This window comes from Octodon degus, unplaced genomic scaffold (genome assembly GCF_000260255.1).
Source record: "Octodon degus isolate 3935 unplaced genomic scaffold, OctDeg1.0 scaffold00238, whole genome shotgun sequence".
In the NCBI taxonomy this organism is placed as follows: Eukaryota; Metazoa; Chordata; class Mammalia; order Rodentia; family Octodontidae; genus Octodon; species Octodon degus.
In genome coordinates this window covers 2084547-2105870 of record NW_004524814.1, presented here as the reverse complement: position 1 = coordinate 2105870, position 21324 = coordinate 2084547, and the positions used below count along the sequence as shown (strand labels likewise).

The 21324-nt window shown below is 42.5% G+C and overlaps 1 protein-coding gene across 2 annotated transcripts in view; it reads right to left on the bottom strand.

Annotated features, from left to right (window-relative positions):
* The window catches only part of Jmy (junction mediating and regulatory protein, p53 cofactor), an 89939-nt gene extending 71025 nt beyond the window's left edge, over window positions 1-18914 (bottom strand). The window contains exon 1 of one of the 2 annotated variants that reach the window (XM_023706049.1): window positions 17849-18914. In XM_023706049.1, the coding sequence (XP_023561817.1) occupies window positions 17849-18628 (780 nt within the window). In that variant the 5' untranslated portion in view covers window positions 18629-18914. The remainder of the gene's footprint in view (window positions 1-17848) is intronic. The other variant, XM_004645749.2, reaches the window with a different exon arrangement.
* Between the last annotated feature and the right edge of the window lie 2410 nt (window positions 18915-21324).

Sequence of the window (21324 nt, the reverse complement as noted above, 5' to 3'; positions counted from 1 at the left end):
CAACAACGCTGGGCACAGTGGTGCTGGGCAGTGGTGCATATCTACAATCCCAGCACAGGGGAGGCTAAGGCAGGAAGGATCAGAACCTCAAAGCCAGCCTGGGTTAGATGCCAGCCTGAACTACATAGTAAGACCAGTCTCCAAAAATACCAAATTTTTATTTATAAAGATCTGTGTATTTGTGACTTTATCTGAAAGATACAGTACACAAAAAAACTGATGAACAGTAAAGGAGGGCTGGGAGATGGCTCAGTGGAATAAGTGCTTCCCTGGCAAGCGCAAGGGCCTGAGTTCAATCCCCTGTTCCGCCAAAACCTCAAAAAGATAAGGGGAACCCACAAACAATGGAGGGATAAAAATAGATACTGGACTGTTTCTCTCTATGTTCTTGTGACAAGGTTGCTCACTAACCCACACTAACCTCAAACCTGAAATGTAGCCCAATATGGCCTCAACCTTTGCTATGTAATGTAGCCTGAACATGAATTTGCAATCCTACCCCAACCTCCATAGTGCCTGGTTACAGATATGTACACCACACCTGACTCACCTACCTTTTTTGTATTACCATCAAGAAATGCATAAAAAGAAATGCTTTAAAAGAAAGGTTTTATACTCCTTTTTTTTTTTTTTTTTTTACCTCGGTTTAAAAGATAACAGACACAAAAGCATTTTGGACTTATATGGTACCTCTTTAGAAATAGCATATTTTTTTTTTTTTTTTTTTTTTTTTTTGTCTACCTCCCACCTAAAAGTATTCTGGCTTACACATTGAAGAGAGAAATTACATCACCTCCTTCACCATAATACCTAAAACTACATATACAACTCTTCCAAAAGATAAGGTGTGAAAAGTCTGAAAATTACAGAACTTTCCCTCTCTGGGCCTCCAACCTGCTATCAAGTGACAGGATAATACTTGTTATTCAGAAGTGGTTCTCATCAAAGGTGGAGTATGGAAACCAGGGGTACCTACTTTAAGCAATAGCTTTCAACCCATTGGGAAGGTGAGGAAGGAAGATCATAAGGAGGCCAGCCTGGGCTACTTTGTAAGGCAGTCTCAAAATAAAAAGTAGCAGAAGAGCTGCAGCTCTGTGGTACAGCATTTGCCAGACTGGTACAAGGAACCACAAAAACAAACAAAACACAAAACCAAACCCATAAGTGGGACAAGTAAACTGTAAAACAAAATTAATATATAATACAAAAATGAACCTTTACAATGAATCATAAACTTTTTTTTTTCATTTTAAAGACAATCATTATCCCTTGCAAGAAGTCTTTTACCTTTTATTCAATTTGAAAATGAAACATTTTCTGATGATTTCTGTTTCAGGAAAAACACAACTGTTAAAAGAAAATAACAAAAAGCCAGTAACATCTCCTAATAATAAAGTTCTTTTAGAAGTCATTTAGAAGTGATCAAATGCCACAATTTGAGAGACCCTCACACAATAGGCCTTTCAAAGCTCTTCTTTCAGAGGCAATGTTACACCATCAACTTCAACACTATTTTCTGCCAAAACATCAAGTCACTATATGCTTATTAATCACAGTAAACTCTACACAAATATGTGCAATAAATAAGAAAGTCAGTTGTTTTCAAACAGTAACAAATTACTTTCCACATGCCTTTCTTCAAACAGAAGAGTACTGAACAAAGTACTGTGTACCAACTAAACTTGAAACACTCAAGACATTTCCCCTAACACTAATTTATTCATCTGTCTTTGCTATAAAGTTTCCTGTTTTTCCATATAACACTAGATTACTTTTATTTATTTATTTGGGAAAGTAGGGGGGAACCGGGAATCAAACTCAAGACCTGGAGCTTGGTAGGCAGGTGCCACACCACTGAGCTGTATCTCCAGTTTCCTACTTTTAAAGTGATTATAGGGGCCAGTGATTATACTTTTAAAGTGATTATAGATAGCTCAGTGGAATAAGTGCTTGCCTGGCAAGCACAAGGTCCTGAGTTCGATCCCTGGTACCGCAAAAAAATAAAACAAATAAATAATAATAATAATAATAATAATAATAAAGTGATTATAATTGGCCAATATTTTAACCTAAGCATTTGAAAATAATCTTAGATCAAATACATTTAAAGCTACACTTCAAACGATGTAATTATTAAACAGACATTAAATTATGTCCCACAACTGACTAAAACAGACTTCAATAGGAGAGCTGACCTGTGGCTTAGTGGTAAGAGTACTTGCCTAGCATACATGAAACCCTATGTTTAATGCCCATCACTGGAGGAAAAAAAAAAAAAAAGGCAGGGGTATTTTAACAAGGGAAAGAATTATAGCCTGTTATAATTACTAAATTATTTTGCTAGGCAAATGCTGACAAAGTAAAGGGAATAAATAAACTCAGCTTTAGACATTCATAAATTCTTAATTGTGAGAAATGTGCAAGATGCTGTAAAGCACATACAAAAAAGGAAAACCAGGTGCAATGGCACAGACCTATAATCCCAGCACTTGGGATGCTGAGGCAGGAGGATTACAGCAGTCTGCATGAACTACAAACTCTGATTAAAAGTAATCTAAAGGCAGGTCTGGTGTTGTGGCTCAGTGGTAGAGTTCTTGTCTTACATGCACAGACCCTGGGTTCAATCCTCAGCACCACCCAAGAAAAAAAAGGCAGAAAAATAGGGCCGGCCTAATAGCTTGGTGGATTAAAGCACCTGCTTAGGCAGAGTGCAGTGCAGGGGTTCGATCCCTGGCATGCCCTGCAGGCCCCACTCCCAGAGCACGCTGAGATGGTGATTGAGACTAGGCATGGTGTCCCTCCTGTAATCCCAGCACCTGGGAGGCTGAAAACAGGAGAATCACTATGAGTCTGATCTATGTAGTGAGACCCTGTAGACCCTCTAGACCCTGTAATAAATACAGAAGAGGAAAAAAAAGGGCAGCAAAAATATAATGATAATTGGATTATTTAGGTTCACAGGGATGGAAAGGAAGAACCTGAATTTAAAAGGTGGAAGTGTTGAATTCCTATTATTCTGTTTAGTATAATTCTGTATCATTTTTTTGGTCTCTTTTCTTTAAACTATTTTTTAGTCTCTTAAAAAAATAGTTGGGCTGGTGAGATGGCTCAGTGGTCTAAAGCACCTACTTAGAACAAGCTTAGCAAAGCACAGGGACCACGGTTCAATCCCCCAGCACCACATGCCAGCCAGCCCCGCCCCCTGGTGGGCTGAGCTGGCCACACACACACACACACACACACACACAAATAAATAAATAAATAAAATTAAAAAAAAAATAATTAAAATGTGGAAGAGGTAGCCTGGCATAGTAGGCCTTACCTATAGTCCTAGTACTCAGGAGGCTGAAGTGGGATAAGCACTGCAAATTCAAGGCCAGCCTGGACTACATAGCAAGACCCTGTCTTAAAGAAAGAAAAAGTTACAATAATAATTATTATTTTTTGTGGGGGAAAAAAGATGTTTAGCTTAATATAAAAAATAATAATAATAATAATTATTATTATTATTGGAAGATGGGTCTAAAAGAGAAAGATGTAGGTCTGCTAGATTTGGGAGGATTCACTGAGACACTGAGTAGGAATGCCAATGGATTTGAACATAAGCAAATATAGCATGCCTACTAAGGGTTTAGAAAGGTTAAGGGTTTTACTAAGCGTATAGAAAGGCTCAAGAGTAAACCATACAACACAAAGACTTTCCCAACAGAATGAAAAGAAAGGACAGCAGGGAAGTATGGACCTGCAAAATAAAGAGTTTTGGGTTATTTGTCTTTTTTTTTGGTCTGTTTTTACTTTTGTTTTTGAAGAAGGTTCTATCTCTCTGCTTGAGGCTGACCTTGAATTCCCTATGCAGCCTTGGCTGGCCTTGAACTTGCAGCAACCCTCTTGCCTCAGCCTCTAGAACGCTAAGATTATAGCATGTAAAGTTTAGGATTTGGATTGTTTGATTTTTAAAAATGTCTTGTGGGAGCCAGGGAGATGGCTCAGTGGAATAAGCGCTTCCCTGGCAAGCAAAAGGGCCTGAGTTCAATGCCCGGTTCAAAAAAAAAAAAAAAAAACTCTTGTGTTATAATCCCAGCATTCCAGAGGCTAAAGCAGGATGATCACATGAGTTTGAGGCCAACCTGGGTTATACAAGGAGTTCAAGGCCAGCTGCTGTCTCAAAAAAGTAAAACCTTTTGGTAATTTTTGAAAATTATTCATCTACTGAATCAAATGAAAGACATGAAGTAGAATTTCTTTTCCTTCTTTTTAGTTTCCCTGATTGGTTTTTTTTTTCTTTTTCAGACAGGGTCTTGATATGCAGCTCAGGTTGGCCTTGAGCTCACTTTGTACCCAGGCTGGTCTCGAACTTGCAATGATCTTCCTGCCTAAGCCTCCTGAGTGCTGGGATTATAGGTAAGTGACTGATATCTTTTTATTTGATCCTCACAGCAATCAATTTTGAATAAACTCTTAATCTAGACCTCAACTACCTGTTATCTGAAACAAAATCCTGCTTAAGTACAAAGCTCTCTAGCATGACGACTCATAATTTTCATTAGGTTCTCAAGGAAATGACAACTTAATCTTTTTTTTCAATCTTAGCTCTTAGAAGTAGTGAACAGAATACTGGGCAACCATCACAGCTGGGGAGGAGATGGAAGAGGTCATGGGAAGAAACTGCTTAAAGGGTAACAAAGTCACAGCACTTCTTTGCTTTTTGGCCAAGAAGATCAGGAGTAGTGAAGTCAAAGCCAGACAAACGGGTGGTTCCACCTTTACAATACTACATCATCTACTCAAAACAGCCAGGAGAGGGAACATCTGAAAATTCTTATCACAAAGAAATGACAAATATTTGAGACAAATAACTTAAGTATTCTAAACAGATCAATATACAATGTTTAAATAAACTAAAATACTAAAATTATCATAGCAGTTATTATCACTCAATAAATTTTTATTTTTTTGAAACTCTCTAAAAAGAAAAGACCACTGAGTGACCCTGTATCAGGTATTCCTTGAGAGATGGTGCTAGAGTCACTGCTTTACTGTGGGATTATAAAACTGTTACTGCTGTGTTAGCACTCCACCACTGTGACAAAACACCTGGGAAAATAAACGTAAAGGAGAAAAATATACTTCAGCTCCTAGTTTCAGGCCATGGTCAAGTTGTTCCACTGTACAAGATCAAGGGTGAGGCAGACTGTCACACTGGAAAGCATGCGGAGTCCACAGGGCAGAGTTGCTGGTCTCATGGAGTGAGGAAGGGTAAGGATCTCAGCACAGCCTTCAGGAGCACCATCATGATGACACACCTTCCCCCTGGGCCCACATCTCAAAGGTTTCTCTACCTCCTAACACTATGTGGCCACCAAGAATTCACCATGTGGGCCTTCCACAGTACTTACATTCCAAACCATAGCAGCATTGTCCTTAGATATCTTGCGGTAATAGTTTTCAAAGTCCTAATACAAACTTGAAGCTACCATTTTCTACGCATAGTTTCATAATTTTATTTCTGTAATATGATTCCCCCCCCTTTGCACATGTAAGTTTAGGCACTGAAGCCAGCGGTGCTCTACCACCCCCAGCTCTTTTATTTTTGAGACAGGGTCTTGCTATGTTACACAGGAAGGCTGGCCTCGCTATTAATGATCTGAACTGCTAACTAAAAAATAATTTTAAAATAAGTGATAAATTTTACATTGTACTCTTGGAGAAACACACATCTCCAATTGAAAAACATAAACATGTTTCATTATATAAATGTCATCTACAAAAGCTTTTTCTTGGGAAAAAAGTTGCAGAAATTGAACTCAGGACCTCATGCTTGCCAGGCAGGTGCCATGTCACAGAATTACATACCCAGCCCATCCATAAAAACTTTAAAATAGAACAAAGAATATTTACTAAATGCATACCGAATATACTAAGAGAGATGAGGTGTTTGTAAACAACAAAATGTGTCTTTGTCTCTGAGACTTACTTTTAAAGGCAAAGTCCCACAAAAAAGAGAAAACTCAAGGTAGCAGTGACAAACAACAAAAGCTTTAACATAAGGCCTCTCTGATTTTCTAAAAAAATGAGATTTCTGAATTTCTAAAAGGAATTCCCAATTTTTCCCAGTGGGTAAAAATGACCTTTTAGGGATGGGGAGATGGCTCAGTGGAATAAGCGCTTCCCTGGCAAATGCAAGGGCCTGAGTTCAATCCCTGGTTCCGCCACAAAAAAAAAAAAAAAAAAAAAAACCTTTACCAGAAAGCCACTTGACTTGATCTATCATGAAAAGAAAGGTAGAACCTGGATGTCCCTACTCCAAAGACTGGGGAGGGGGACCCCAGAACCATGTAGTGAAAACAAGAGCATATGGGTGATGGATAAATAAGTTTGGCTACTATGGAAAGGCTGCATAGAGAACAGAGTAAGAGGAGACCAGCAGGCTAACCATGATCTGGTCTGGATTCAGTCTAGCTAGTAAGCTACACTAAAGGTCAGGGAGCTAGGTATACAAAAGCAAAGAAATTAAAAGAGGTAAAGCCAGCCCAGAGAAAATCACATTTTTTTAGGAAATCAGAGGCCTTATGTTAAAGCTTTTGTTTGTCACTGCTACCTTGAGAGATGGTTCTAAGGTGAGTATAGAAGCAACAAGAGAAGTATAAGCTATTCCAGCTTCACAATTAACATTTCTGAGTCAGTGTTCATTTACAAATCACTGTGTACACACAGGTGTTTACTACATACTGAAAAATCAAACCTGTTATAAAACCAATCCTGAATTATAATGAATGACTCCTTGGAATCTAATACCATATTTGGAAGAATTATGTTAGCTTTGGGGATAAGTGGGATCAGAAAAATTCTAGAGACAAAAAAGTGCACTCAGACTAAAGGCAGCCACAGGCCAAGGCAGAAGTGGCAGGTAGAGGACACACTCTGGGAAAGCAGGCTGGAAAAGAGAAAGGCACAACATCCAGGTGCAAGGGAAAATTGGAAATACAGAATTAGAGCTCTGAGGTAGAAGATGACCACACCCTGAGCTTGCTTCTACTACCTGTCTATACCTAATCATGGGTCATGCCTTGGGTCCCCAATAAGACTGCATTTCAAGCCTTTTAAAATTCTGTTATTGAGACAGAAAATGAAAGCCATTGCAAAATGAAGCAGAAGACACTCTAAATCTGACAGCAGAGGGAGTTTTTGATAGGACAAGCATCCCAATGCCTTTTCTGCAAAAGGGAGAATCCAGTCCAGGGATTCGAAAAAAAAAAAACAAAAAAACAAAAAAACTCATCTACTTTTTTTTTTCTTTCTAAATATATTTCACACAGAGTTTATAGAAGGTCTACAGGGTCATACTATGTAGATCAGACTTGAAGAGATCCTGTTTTCAGCCTCCCAAGTGCTGGGATTACAGATGTATGACACCATGCCCATTCTCAATCTTAGTTTCCATGTGTCCCGGAGGCGGGGCCGGCATGGCATGCCAGGGTTAAAGGGACTAAACCGAGGCTGCTGTGCTCTGCCTAAGCTGGCAGCTTTAGTCTGCTGAGCTATCTGGCCAGCCCAAGATCCCTCTTCTTTATCCTTCAGGGCTGCTCTGACCCTGCAATTATGTACTTCTTTCCCATCTTTGATAAATGCACAGCACAAGGCATGGTGTGGTGGTACACACCTGTAATCCAAGCCCTTGGAAGGCTGAGGCAGAAGGATTACCACAAACTGGAGGCCAGCCTTGACTACAAAGTGAGTTCAAGGTCAGCCTGAACTGCATATTAAAACCCTGTCTCAGAAAAACTGAAGGTGGGGCCAGGGAGATAGTTCAGTAGAATAAGCGCTTGCCTGGCAAGCACAGGGCCTGAGTTCAATCTCCGGCTACACCAAAACAAAACAAAAACAAAAAAAGAAAAACTGAAACCACATCCCCTCTACCTTTTCTGTGTGTCTTGTCCAATTCTTTCTTGAGGACATCAAGAAAGGTAGGGGGGAATATCCTGGGGGATCCATCAGCTGTTAACAATAGCTTTGATGCACATACAGAATTTCAATAGGACACTAGATCTGCAAAACTAACCCCCTTTTTTTTTTCTTTTCATCTTTTTGAGACAGGTTCTCACTGCAGCTCAGGCTGGCCCTGAGCTTATCATGAACCCACAATGATCCTCCTGCCTTGGTCTCCCAGTGATGGGATTATAGGCATGTACTACTACCACATCTGGCAAAAGTAACCTTAATTTTCCAAGGGAATCAGGAAAGTCAGAATTGGGAAAAGGATTAGTTAGCAAATAGTTCTCTTCTAGCTCCTTGCTCTTTCTGTTAAGTAACCTCCAAAATTGGGAGCTGTTTCTGGCAGAGCTTTTTTGAGGTGAAGGGATTGAACTCTACCACTGAACCACATCCTCAGTCCTTTTCATTTTGAGACAGGGTTTCACCAAATTCCCCAGGACAAGCTCAAACTTGCAATCCATCCAGGGCAGGTTCTAGAAAGCTAGAACTACAGATGCCAACACACCCAACCTAGTTGAGTCATTTCAAGATACAAAATGTGACTAAGGGCAAGGAGTATAGCTCAGCAGTTGAGTTTGTCTAACCTAGTTTATGAGGACCAAAACAGGTTCCCAGCCACCACTAGGGAGAAGGAGGAGCAACAACAAACTGCCTGGGCACTCTCAGCTAATATAAACCTACCCTTCCATCTCCCAGGCAACCTCTTTCTTCTAAAACACAATATTCAGACCATCCTACCTTTTCATTAATTTGAAATTAAGTTATCTTAAAATTTTTCTTTTTTCTCCAGTGCTGAGGGTCAAGCAAGTGCTCTACCACCTCTCATACCAAGCAAGTGCTCTACCACCAAAGTATACCTACCTGACTTAAAATAGAAACTAACATGTCTGCTAATGTCTTCACAGGAAAGAATAATAGGCCTCTAGATCCTCTACATTAATACACCCAACAGGTGGCAAGGCCTGTCAGAAAAGCAACAAATTTGAATTAAGACAAAGGAGACAGAAGAATTTAGTCACTATCTCCTCCTACAGTTTCAACTTCTTCAGTAAAATAGGTGTCAGACACCCATTTGGACTGGAAATGTAGCTCAGTGGTAGTGTTTACCTGACATGTTTGCAGTTATGGAATCCTGCCCCAGCAGTGAAAGAAAAACACAATCCAAAACCAACATGCACAAAGAACCACCAAGCCTGTATAAGACCCAGACCTACAATACCATAACAGGGAGGCCAGGAAGTGGCAAGGCAATCCTGGGCTACACAGCCAGATCCCATCACAAACTACAAAACAAGTCTGTGTACTTATCCTGCAAGTTAGAGAGGATAAAAATTAGACAACATGAAGAGCCCACTATCTCAGGGTGCCAATAAATACAAGCTAAAACTTCCAAAAAAAAGAGTTGAATGAAAAATTCTGAGAATTCTACTTCTGTGAAAGAGAAAAAAACTTAAAGCTGCTTTTTGTAAAGGACAGGCACTTTGCTAGGTACTTTTTCATGGACTCACTTAAGACAAAAGCCTTCTGATACTTTTCCCCATTTCTCTATTTGTAACAGATTAAATAACTGAGCACATCATCAGAAATGAATCTTCAAATGTAGTTCTTTCTGATTTCAAACACTTGGGTCAAGGGTCTACAGTGTGCCTTTTGGAAAGCACACATTACTCTCAAATAGTAGTTTAAATGGAAAAGAAATTGGAATTGAGCACATTTTCATAAACATAATAAATTCCAAAGTACTGACCTTTTAGGTCTTAATCAAGCCTACCATCATAATTAAGGCTTACTATCCAAAGCACCATGATAAATCATTTCAAGAATAGCGTCCTTATACAGAAACTATTATTTACAAAATCTAGGTCAACGAAGGTAAGCCTCAGTATGGACCAGACCATCTCCACACACATACTGTGATGCCAACCTCTGCTCTAACCAACAACGAAGGCCCACCACTGGCACTGTTTAAAGTGACACACACCTACAGATTCTAGCACTTGGGAGGCCCAGGCAGAAGGATTGCTGAGTTTAAGGTCAACCTGAACTATATAGGGAGACCCTGTCTCAAAAACACAAATAAGAGCTGGCCATGGTGGTATATGCCTATAATCCCAGCACTGAAAAGGGGCTCAGGCAAGAGCAAGATCCTTGGGAGTTCAAGACCGGCATAGGCTACAAAGTGAGCTCAAGGCCAGTCTGTCTCAAAAAGAGAACACACACACACACACACACACACACACACACACACACACACAAATAAGGTTTGCATTCATACGAGAATGAATGTCCACTTTATAAATGGCATTGCCTACTAAACCCTTGTAGAAGTCCAAGGCAAACCTACCAGTAACAAATTTCAGATTTTCTTTGACTGAGGCTTTCAATAATATATAATCTTGGGCCCACCAGATAGCTCAGCGGATTAAAGCACCTGCTTAGGCAGAGACATGGATTATGGGTTCAATCTCTGGCATGTTGTGCCCTGCCCGCCCCCAGGGCACAGTGAGATGGTGATTGAGACTGAGCATGGTGGCACATGCCTGTAATCCCAGTGCTTAGGAGGCTGAAACCAGGAGAATCACTGTGAGTCCGACCTGTGTAGTGAGACTCTGCAGACAATGTATTATATTCTGATATTATCTTAAAATTCTGATATTATCTAAACATAACATTACTACTGTTAAGTCCTCACAAGCTTAAATAATTCCCAGTGAAATGACCAAAGCTGTGAAATTTTTGCTTACTTTTGCATGAGTGACTGAACCCATAGACTTGGCACTGAGCTACATCTCTACTCCTTTTAGATACTATTTTGAGACAGGGTCTCAATCATTTGCCCAGGCTGGGCTTGAGCTAGCAATCCCCTTGCCTCAGCCTCTCAGAGTGCTATGATTCCAGGTATGCCACCATGCCTGTATCCTGAACAATTACCAACTGTAAGGTGAAAGACATGGGATTTATGACCTCATATTAAATTTTAAGGATATTCCAAAAATTAGAGGCCCTATAACCTCACACAGATAATTTACTATGGGATGTTTAAAACATTTTGAATACTCTGGTTTCTCTTCAGTTCGTACAAATTTTTCAACTTTTTAAAACTCCTTGACAGGGCCAGGGAGATGGCTCAGTGCAATATGTGCTTCCCTGGCAAGTGCAAGGGCCTGAGTTCAATCCCTGGTTCCACAAAATAAATAGATAAATTAATTAACAAAACTCTTTGACAAAAGCCTTTTTCTCCAAGTATTTCCACATATAAAACTTGCATGCTACTTAAGGGATCCCATGAAAACCCTAGCATAACTCTTTTTACAACGGCCAGCCTAACAGCTCAGTGGATTAAAGTGCCTGGCAACAGGCCCAAGATTCGATCCCTGAGCCTGCTGTGCCAGCCCTGCTCCCCCCAAGGCAGAGAAGGCAATTGAGACTGGGCGTGGTGGCACACAACTATAATCCCAGCTCTTGGGAGGCTGTAAGCAGGCAGATCACTAAGTCTGATCTACTAATGAGACCCTAAACACCCTGTAGGGAAAAAAAAAAAAAAAAAAGATTAATAAATAAATAAATAAATAAATAAATGAAAATTAGGGCCAGGTAGATGGCTCAGTGGAGTAAGTGCTTCCCTGGCAAGCGCACGGGCCTGAGTTCAATCAATAAATAAATAAATAAATGAAAATTAGGGCCAGGTAGATGGCTCAGTGGAGTAAGTGCTTCCCTGGCAAGCGCACGGGCCTGAGTTCAATCTCTGGTTCAGCCACAAAAAAAAAGATTAAAAAATAAATAAATAAACAAACACCCTGTAGACACTTCCCTAAAATACAAAACAAAAGAAAAAGGAAAAAAAAAACCCACTCTTTTTACAGAGAAGGCACTACCCCAATAAAGGCCTCTTATTTTAAATTTATTATCAATTACAGGAGATTTTTCTCCTTTTAAAGCAGGTTTCCCTTGAATTCACATTTATCAACTTATAAAAATTGTACTTATGAGCAATTATACCTTAAAAGCACCTATCTTGGACTGGGAGTGCAGTTCAGTGCTAAAGTTCTGGGCCAAGTACACATAAGGCACCAGGTTCAATCCCCAGCATTACAAAAATACATAAAACATGTCCTGTATGCTTAAAACTCTTGCGATAGTAAAAACTCCAATGTCGTTTCTATACATTGTGGAGGACCACCTGAGCAGCTCTCCTTGAAAGAAGAGCGACTGTCTCCATTTTGACTGAGCTTGACCCTATTTCCTTGTATTGTTCTGTACAGAGCTGGCTAAGACTTGTTTATCCTTAAATTGGCCTTAAGCAATGTATATTGGTCTAGCTGAGGTGCTGGTGATAGTCTTTGAAGGTGGCATGCGTGTTTCCCTGGTAACCTATATCAGCTGCTCTTTAATGTCAGCCAGGTTGAGACAGGATGGTAGAGCTAATGCTCCTCAGCACCAGTTGGGATGAGCCTCGAGACAGAGGCTGTGACTTCTTGGGACTTGAAAGGCTACACCAAAGCTGAAGTACCAGACTTACCAAAACATTAGATACTATATAATGCAGATTACTCTCTCTGCATATCCTCTCTGCATATCAGAGGTAAATTTAGGCCACACACCTAGCTCAGCTCATAGTAGTCTCTTTCCCACAGTTCTCAGTCAATCCTCAAACCACTCCCCCACTGAATAAAACTGGGAGAGGCCCTGGGTCCTCTCTTGGTTCCAGAAAGCCATCTTCAAGGCTGGACTTAGAGCCCTTTGACTCCCCAATGATTGAAGATATAATTTAGTGTCTTTGTTTTTGCCGTGGGTTGCACTGTTAAGTGGTAGATTGGAATCAATTTGATGGGATTCCAATAATGTAACTTTAACTTTGAGATTACAAATATTGGCTTCTTGGACCGAGACGAGGACCTGGAAGTGTCTCCTACAATACACCAGTTTATATACACCCTGTCTGAAAAAACAAAACAAAACGGTGTCTATGTGCAGGCAGCTAAATTAGATAGAAATATTATAGGCAGTCAGCCATGGCTAGGCCCTCAAGGAGACAGTAGGGAAGACAAGATACATTGCAACTGTGAGAGATGGATGTTCCTGCTGTGGGCCTGACCTAAAGACTAAAGATCAACAAATGCTGACCTCCCTAAGTAAGTTCCCATGTTCTCCACCTTAGACCTGCATCACCATATGGTTTTACTCTAGAAGATTCCCTGGAGGAGACAGCTTTCTGGGGGCAACCTGCTCAGGTCCCCTTTCAGGTACCTCTCTCAGACAGAAGTTTTCTTTCCCCCAAAAAAGTTCAGCTCTTTTTTTTTTTTTTTTTTTTAGGGATTGAACTCAGGCCCTTGCACTTGTCAGGGAAGCACTTATTCCACTAAGCCATCTCCCCAGCCCCAAAAGTTCAGCTCTTAAACTCCATTTCTTCCTAAAATACTTTGATTTTAGAGAACATGAACTCGTTCAGGTACCTTTCAGGTCCGGCGTTTCATTCCCCTATATCAGTAGCAAGACCAATGACCTTAACATGTTTACAATCTTGTTGTATAGTCTTGTTTTTTCTTTTAATTCTTGCAACAACTACTGACCATTTTTGGAGAAAACAAAACAAAACAATAAAAATAGGTCTGAACTCTAGATATGGAATCCTACAGAACAAAAGATCAAAAAAATAGAACCACAGAAAAAATGTGACCCCAGGACTAAATTTTTTAAATAGTATTATCAGCTAAAATGTCTTTGACTACTACACATATCTGTACTGACAAGCTGTTGTATGAGACACAAAGATCCCAAAGTCAAACCCACCGAAAGCAACACATTGAGACCTCATCTTAAAATTTTAAAAAGGCAAGAAAGACTGGGACTGTAACTCACTCAGCACTCTATTCAAACCCCTAATGGGAGCGAGGCGCAAGGAACTTGGTTCTATCTCTACCCAGCAAAAAAAGTTACTGCAGACTTTTTTATTCCCATCTTTTTGAGGCAGGGTCTCACCATGAAGGTTAGGTGGGCCGTGAACTCATTTTGCAGCCCAGGCTGGCCACCTCAAATTCACAGGAATCCTCTTGCCTCAACCTCCTGAGTGCTGGGTTCACAAGCATGTGCCACCACAGTGGGCCATAATGCAGACTATTGGGATAGCCAAGAAAGTATGCAGGTCAAGAACAAACACAGGTGGTTCACTAAGTACTTCCATCATCTTGCCTACTCATGGAAGACATCACTCATTGCATCATCTTTCTCCACAGCTAGTAACTTCTCAATCATTACTAGGTACAGAACAAATGTTCAATTTGTTCAATTCAATTCCCACTACCAACAAACAAGGGCAGGGATTATAAGCAAACTTTTATTGGCTGTCTTTGATGACTATTTTCCAAATACTTGTCAAACCAACTATATGATGAACCAAAAATACATACAATTACTGTTTAACACATCTATAACAAACATTGTTTCCCAAATGCAATACATGGCTGGGGAGATGGCTCAGTAGGATAAGCGCTTGACTGGCAAACGCAAGGATCTCAGTTCAATCCCCGGTTCCCCCCAAAAAAAAAAAAAAAAGAACCAAATGCAATACATTACTCAAATTTAACTTTTTTCTCAAAGAGAATATGGTCAAACAAACTTCAATAAAGAAAAGTTACTGTTTCAACAACTGTTGCTCTTGGGAGGCTGTAAACAGGCGGATCACTAGGAGCTCCATCTAGTAGTGAGACCCTGAACACCCTCCTCTCGACCCATCCCTTCAAATACAAAAAAGGAAAAAAAAAAAAACCTGTCAACTCCCCAACTCCCACATGTTTTGCAGCCCTATACATAATCCTAGCTACTCTAGAGGGTGAGACAGGAAGATCACAAGCTCCAGGTCAACATGGGCAATTTAGCAAGACCCTGTCTCAAAATTTAAACGGGCTGGGAATGTACCTCAGTGGTACGGTGCAAGCATGACTCTGGGTTCAATCACTAGAACACACATTAAAAAGCACCCCTCCCCTATTAGTGAGCGCCATGAAACTAACCGTATATTTTGACATGGTCTCAATGAATTACACCTTTACCTTTAGCACTTCATTTTTGACTCAGTGAATGTAAATACCAGAGACAGGGGCCAGGGAGATGGCTCAGTAGAATAAGCACTTCCCTGGCAAGCGCAAGGACCTGAGTTCAATCCCTAGTTCCACCAAAATAAATAAATACCAGAGACAATAACTTTTTTTGAGTATGATTCAAGTTAAAAAATCAAAAATAAATTATAGTTTAAAAATCAAGGTTATGGGCTGGGCATGGTGACACACATCTGGAAGCCCAGCACTTCGGAGGTTGAGGCAGGCTGGGTTGATCATTGTGAATTCGAAACCAACATGGGCTACAAAGTGACCTAGAGGTCAGCCTGAACTGCATAGTAAGACCCTGTCTCAAAAAGATAAAAAAGAAAAAAATCAAAGTTCTACCTACTCATGAATGGATGACATACTACTAATTGTGTGAAAAACTAGTTTTTGTATATTAAGTAAGAAAGAGCCACTAATTTATTTATTTATTTATTTATTTAGATCTTTATTTATTTATTTTTGGCAGAACTGGGGATAGAACTCAGGCCCTTGCACTTGCCAGGGAAGCACTTATTCCACTGAGCCATCTCTCTGGATTCCTAATTTTGTTTGTACAAAAATAAATAAATAAATAAATAAAGGAGCCAGGCATACTGGTGAATGCTTGTAATCTGATCACTAAGGAAGCTGAGGTGGAAGTAGTGGGAGTTTAAGACCAACCTGAGCTAAAACATATGTTTATATGTTTGACCCTGGCTCAAACATATAAACAAAGGAAGGAATAGTCAATTTTAACAAAACACGAGGAGTACATGTGAATTGTCACTTCCTTCCGAAAAAAATTTAAGACTCTGGAGGGAAAAAAATGATGATGCATACTTGTAATCCCAACTTTACAGCAGGCTGAGGTAGAAGGATTACAATTTGAGTCCAGCCTGAGCAATTCAGGGATTGGGCAAGTGTTTCAAACATTAAAAATGGTTGGGGATGTAAATAAGTGTGAAAGCCCTGTGTTTAATTCCTACTCTAAAAGGTGTGGTGGGGGACAGATCCCTGCTATTCTAGGATCACACATTATGGCAGGTGAAATTTAGCATTAAGTACTATAAAACAATTTTTAAAAAACCCACTAACTCCAGGGCCTGGAATATAGCTCAGGGGCACCATGCCAAGTCCCAGTACCAAAAAGAGAGAACTGAAAGTATGTATTGTGATATTGCCAGGTATGTAGGTACACAGCTATAATCCCAATACTTAAGAGGCTGAGGCAAGAAGATAGCTGTCATCTGATCTTCCAAGCCAGCCTGAACTATAGAGTGAGCCCCTGCCTCAAAAAGAAGAGAGGATTATAGTACAGCCAGGTGTGATAATACACATCACATCTATAATCTCATCTACTCTGGAGCCTGAGGAAAGATCTCCAACTCAAGGCAAGCCTTGGGAAAATCTGTCTCAAAAATTAAATTTTAGTTGGGGCATGAGACAAGAGGATCCTCCTGAGTTCAAGACCTGCCTAACCTGCATGAAAAACTCTCGCTCTGGAGGCTGAGACAAGAAGCTTATAGCAAGTGCAAGGCCACCCAGAAGTATAAAGTGAGTTCAAACCCGGGTGTGATGGCAAAGGCTCAAGGCACAATATCAGCATTCAAGATGCTTCATCTGCTCTTTAAAAAATAAATACATGAATACATAAAAGATGCTTTGTCTGGCTAGGGATTTCACTCCACAGCACAGCATCTGCCTGGCAAGCATGAGGTCCACAGTTCAAGTCCTAGTATCAAAAAAAAAAAAAAAAAAAAAAAAAAAAAAAAATTCTTTGGTAGGACTGACACATGCCTGAACTTCATAATGGGACCCTGTCTAAAAAAAACAAAACACCAGCCAGGTGTGGTGGCACATACCTGTAATCCCAGTACTTGGGATTACACTTGAGATAGGAGGGAGCCTTTTGAGTTTGAGACCAGACTGGGCTAAAGGCCAGCCTGAACTGCGCAGCAAGAGCCTGTCTCAAAAAACATATAAAAATAAAATAACATGAAAAGTAAGTTCAAGGGGCTGGGGAGATTTGAACTCAGGCCCTTGTGCCTGGCAAGCACAAGGTCCTGAGTTCAATCCCCGGTTCTGCCAAAAAAAAAAAAAAAAGGAAAGTGAATACAAGTTTAACCTGAACTATATAGAGACCTTGTCTGAAAACAAAATACAAAAAATTAAGAGCTGAAGCTCAGGGGTAGAGCACTTGCCTAGCAATTCTTGCCCTGTGTTCCACCTCCAGTAGTACCTTCCCCAAATCAAAATTAAATAACGAGCTTAAAATGCAGCCACGTTGCCACACTGCATAAGGAGAATAAACACATAACCGTGCTCCTCCAAATGGCAAACTACTTTGAGTCAATAAACACGATATTAGGCAATAAGAGCTGGTATCGAGTTATTGTGGAAAAACCTCAGGGGCTGACATGTAATGCTCACTTAGCCTATGTTTCCAGGATAGCGCCTTTCTTATTTATTTATTTATTTATTTATTTATTTTGGCGGAACCTGGGATTGAACTCAGGGCCTATTGTACTGAGCCATCTCCCCCGCCCCTGGACAGCTCCATTCGAGCAATCTTTTTACCAATACTAAATAGTAAACAAATGCACTTACTGCACAACACCCATCTGATGGGTGGAGGTCTAAACACTCACGTAAAAAGTTCTCATAGATCAGGTAAAGCATGCCACTCAAAAGAAAAAAGTGAGGACGCAACCAGAAGCCCATTTTGCACACAGCCTGCCACAGGCATAAGCACCGGAAGTCCTGTCGGCCCTCACCTCCTGGATGCGCTTCCGGGCCCTCTGCAGCACCTCCTCGTAACCCTTCTGACGCAGCTCGCTGAGGCTTTCGTAGTACTCCTCTGGGTCATCGGGCTCAGTGAAGAGCACCTGGGACAGTATCTTCCAGCCGCATGTGTCCAGGCCATGGCCCAGGTAGACCTGCAGCTGGTAGCACAGCGCATCCACCTCCTGCTCGGTCATCTCGGGGGCACCCCCGAAGAGCACTGTCCACATGCCAGAGGGCTCTTCGGGGAACACAGGCAGGCAGGGCTCCAGCTGCGAGTTCACAGAACACAGCTGCTGGTGCACTGCGCGGAGGTCCTGAAAAGAGAAGAGCCCGGCCCAGCTGCACTCCTCGCCGGGCGGCTCAGGCTCCGCGCTTGCCTCTAGCACCTCGATCTCCTCCGCGGCCGCTCCGCAGGCGCTCAGCACACGCACCGAGGCCGCTGGCTGGGCATCTCCGGGCTCCGCGGCCCTACGCGCTGGGCTGCTGCCAGGGCTACCCGCCCCTGCGCCGGCCGCGCTCCACCGGGGCCCCGGGCTGCGGACCGGCGTGGTGGGGACCGAGGCCTCGGGCCGGCTTGGTGCGGCCGCAGGCTCCCGGGAGCCGCTGCGCTGCCGCTGTGCCGTCCGGTTGTGGCAGGTGATGGCGAACTTGCCCTCGATCTCGTTCCAGGCCACGATGAAGACAAACTTGTGCTTCTCGCGCTCATCGAACACATGGGGCCGGACGGCCACCCAGTCGGCCTCGAGCGTCTCCTCTAGCGCGAAAGCCATGGTGTCGCGCCGCCCCGTCAGCCGCGCCGGGCGCCCGCAGCCATCTTGGCCGCTCCCCCTCCCGCTCTGCCGAGTGGCCCGGCGCGAGGACAAAGCGCGCCGCACGGCCGCCGCCTGCTAGCGTCCCGCCGACCTCACCGGGATTAAGGGAATTGAGGCCGGCTACGTAGCCTCTGCCGCGATCCCCTCCGTAGTCCAGCTGCCTGCCAGGCAGACGCTACCCGCCTCACTCGGCGCCTCAGCCTGGCCTCAATGTTGCCATAGCCCGCTGACGTAGGCGCTCCACGAGGGACGTAAACACGGGCACGTGCGCACGCCGTGACGCGGCCCGCCGCCCCGCCCCGCCCCGCGCAAGCCCCGCCCCTTGCACTGCTCTTTGGTCCCAGAGTGCGTGGCCTGGAGCGCAGGTGCTGCATAGCAACTCTCCTTCCAGGCTCAGTCTGCAGGCCTTGTACCCCTCCCTCAGGGCAACGCCTGTGCGCCGACTCTGCGCAGCCAAGATGAGGCTGCATACGGGCCGGGCGCTCTGAGCCGGAGACAGGGGAGGAAACAGGATGCTGTGGGCGTCAACAGCCTTTGCTGTGCGAGGAAACACGCCTGTCCCAGGACGAGGCCACTTCTATCTGAATGCTTCAGGATGCTTCGCCTGAGTTTCAGGACATGTACCGTTAGGAACCGTTACTAGGACCAGGCTGCTGACATTCTGTTCCTTGTCAGAGCTTCCACACAGCGGGCAAAAAGCAGCCGGTGTGGTAGCCCACGCTGGAGGCTGAGACAAGAAGATCACTGTGAGTCCCTGGGCTACATAGCGAGTTCAAGGCCAGCCTGGACTGCATGTGGAGACCATGCCTCAAGAAAAGCAAAAACAAAAACTAGCTGCTAAAAGTTTTTCTCACAGAAGCATTTGCCTCATCACTAGCTCTCTATATGTAAAATGAATGTGAGCCCAGAAAACAAGTGTCAAAATGTTTTTATTTATTTTTTATTTTTTGGTGGAACCGGGGATTGAACTCATGCCCTTGCGCTTGCCAGGGAAGCGCTTTTCCACTGAGCCATCTCCCAAACCCCCTTTTTTAAAATTTTTGTTTATTTTTTTTTTTTTCCGGAACCAGGGATTGAACTCAGGTCCTTGCACTTGCCAGCCAAGCGCTTATTCTACTGAGCCATCAACCGGCCCACAAAATGTTTATAAGAAATATTTTATGTACATGTAATTAAAACTGTAATGCTTGGGGCTGGTGAGATGGCTCAGTGGTCTAAAGCACCTACTTAGAACAAGCTTAGCAAAGCACATGGACCACGGTTCAATCCTCCAGCACCACATGCCAGCCAGCCCCGCCCCCAGGTGGGCTGAGCTGGCCACACAGACACACACACAAAAATAAATAAAATAAATTTTTAAAAAACTGTAATGTTTATCCACATATAAGAAGTTGTACCTCACTAGGTACACAAAAAATGATTCCATGGTTACCATGCTAAGTATTTCTCCAAATACTCTAGCCACTGCTTTGTCAAAAGAGATGTTTAAATGTTTCTTGTTTCTTCTTTTTACTTATGTTTGTTTCCTCTATCTTAGTAGTTGTTATCTTTGGGCAAAAAGAAACAAAACAACATTCCCAGGGTAGCTTACTGAGGTACTCTACAATACTTTAGGTCTTTATTTGATTGTCAAAGATATTATAGTGTATAAATTACTCCCTGTAATAAGTAAAGCTACGAAAGACCCGTATACACTCTAACTTTGACAGGCTTGAAAATTAGTATCTGAGGTTTTTAAAACTTGAGCATTAGGGCTAGCCAAATAGCGCATTAAAGCGCCTGCAAGCACATGCAGGAGCCAGGAGTTCAATCCCTGGGCCTGCCATGCCAGCCCTGCCCCCAGGGCATGCTGGGAAAGCGATTGAGACTCGGAGTGGGGCACATGCCTCTAATCCCAGCACTCGGGAGGCTGCAAACAGAATCACTACCAGGGACCAGGAGACGGCTCAGTAGAATAAGCACTTGCCTGGCAAGCGCAAGGGTCTGAGTTTAATCCCTGGTTCCACCAAAAAAACCCCAAAAAACCAGAATCACTACCAGTCCAATCTAGTAGTGAGGCCATGAACACATTGTAGACCCTTCCCTATAATACCATTAAAAAAAAAACACAGCTAAGGTTTGTTGTTTGATAACTTATATATCAGGATCTCAATATGTAGCCCAGGCTGGCCTTGAACTCATTTTGTATCCTAGGTTGGTCTCAAACTCTTCATGGGTACTCCTGCCTCAGCCTTCTAAGTGCTGGGATTGCAGTCATATACCACCATTACGGGCCTTTATGATTTTATAATAAGACATAAACAAAAACTTAGTATTATGATTTGTGTGTAGTTGTCCCCTCAAAGCCTCATCTAAGTTATGGGACACACAGGCTGGAGGAGCAAGGAGTGGCTTGAGGGGCAGGGCTAGAGGTGCAAACTGTTAAACTGGCTAGCCCCTGCTTTCTGACTTTTTTTTTTTTTTTTAGCCCCTGCTTTCTGAGAGGTGTGGAGCTGATCATCCTGGACAAGGCAGTGCCTCACCCTCTCCTCCAGTAACTGTGAGCTAAATAAACCTTTCCTTCCCCAAGCTTGAGTGTCAGATATTTGTGCCAGCAAGGAGAGAAGAGTAGCTAAGACACTTAGGCCTTCCTAAATTGCATAGCAATTTCCTGA